At 39.8% G+C, this 761-nt stretch overlaps 1 protein-coding gene across 1 annotated transcript; it reads left to right on the forward strand.

Moving 5' to 3' along the window:
• Positions 1–6: 6 nt before the first annotated feature.
• On the forward strand, positions 7–744 carry LOC103523538 (dedicator of cytokinesis protein 1-like; the record flags this gene model as incomplete). The annotated part of the gene is made up of 2 exons (XM_008488575.2): positions 7–44; positions 576–744. A coding segment is annotated over exon 2 (169 nt), but the record flags the coding sequence as incomplete, so codon positions are not given.
• Positions 745–761: the final 17 nt, after the last annotated feature.

Below are 761 nucleotides of genomic sequence, written 5' to 3' on the forward strand. Positions count from 1 at the left end.
AAGCTTTGTATTTGGAGGCCATCGAGTATTTTGATAAGGGAAAGGTGAGTTGATACATTTCAGCCAGCCTAGTTAAAACGGCCTAATTATTTATATCCTGATCTTATAAAAATAAATATTATGGGTAGCATTTCCCCATTTATAGCCTAATTATAATAGGTTATTCCCATTTATAGACTAGTTAAAATGGGCTATCCCCACTTATAGCCTGGTTAAAATGGGCTATACCCATTTATAGCCTAGTTAAAATGGGCTATCCCCACTTATAGCCTAGGTAAAATGGGCTATCCCCATTTATAGCTAGTTAAAATGGGCTATCCCCATTTATAGCCTAGTTAAAGATATCATCAAAAGAAATCAAAATCCCAGTCTCATTGAAAACCAACAAAAATTGAATGATAGAACTTGGTGGAGAGGTTTTGTGAATAGTCGACCTGTTCCACCAAACAGAACGACTTAGGATATGTATGTATGTTAATGTATGTTAAAATGGGCTACCCCCTATTACCAACATGGATTGTAAAATTGTTATTACAAATAAATAAAGTATCATTACAAATTACAAATTCTTCTAGATGTGGGAATCAGCGCTGGAGTTATGCAAGGAGCTGGTAAGCGTCTACGAAACCGAAGCGTTCGACTACATCCAATTGCCGGAGCTCCTGCGGCGCATGGCCGGCTTTTACGATAGCATTCAGAGACAGCTGCGGCCCGAGCCGGAGTACTTCAGGGTCGCCTATTATGGCCGCGGCTTTCCCACC

The sequence above is a fragment of the Diaphorina citri genome, unplaced genomic scaffold, assembly GCF_000475195.1.
Source record: "Diaphorina citri unplaced genomic scaffold, Diaci psyllid genome assembly version 1.1 scaffold25712, whole genome shotgun sequence".
NCBI lineage: Eukaryota > Metazoa > Arthropoda > Insecta > Hemiptera > Psyllidae > Diaphorina > Diaphorina citri.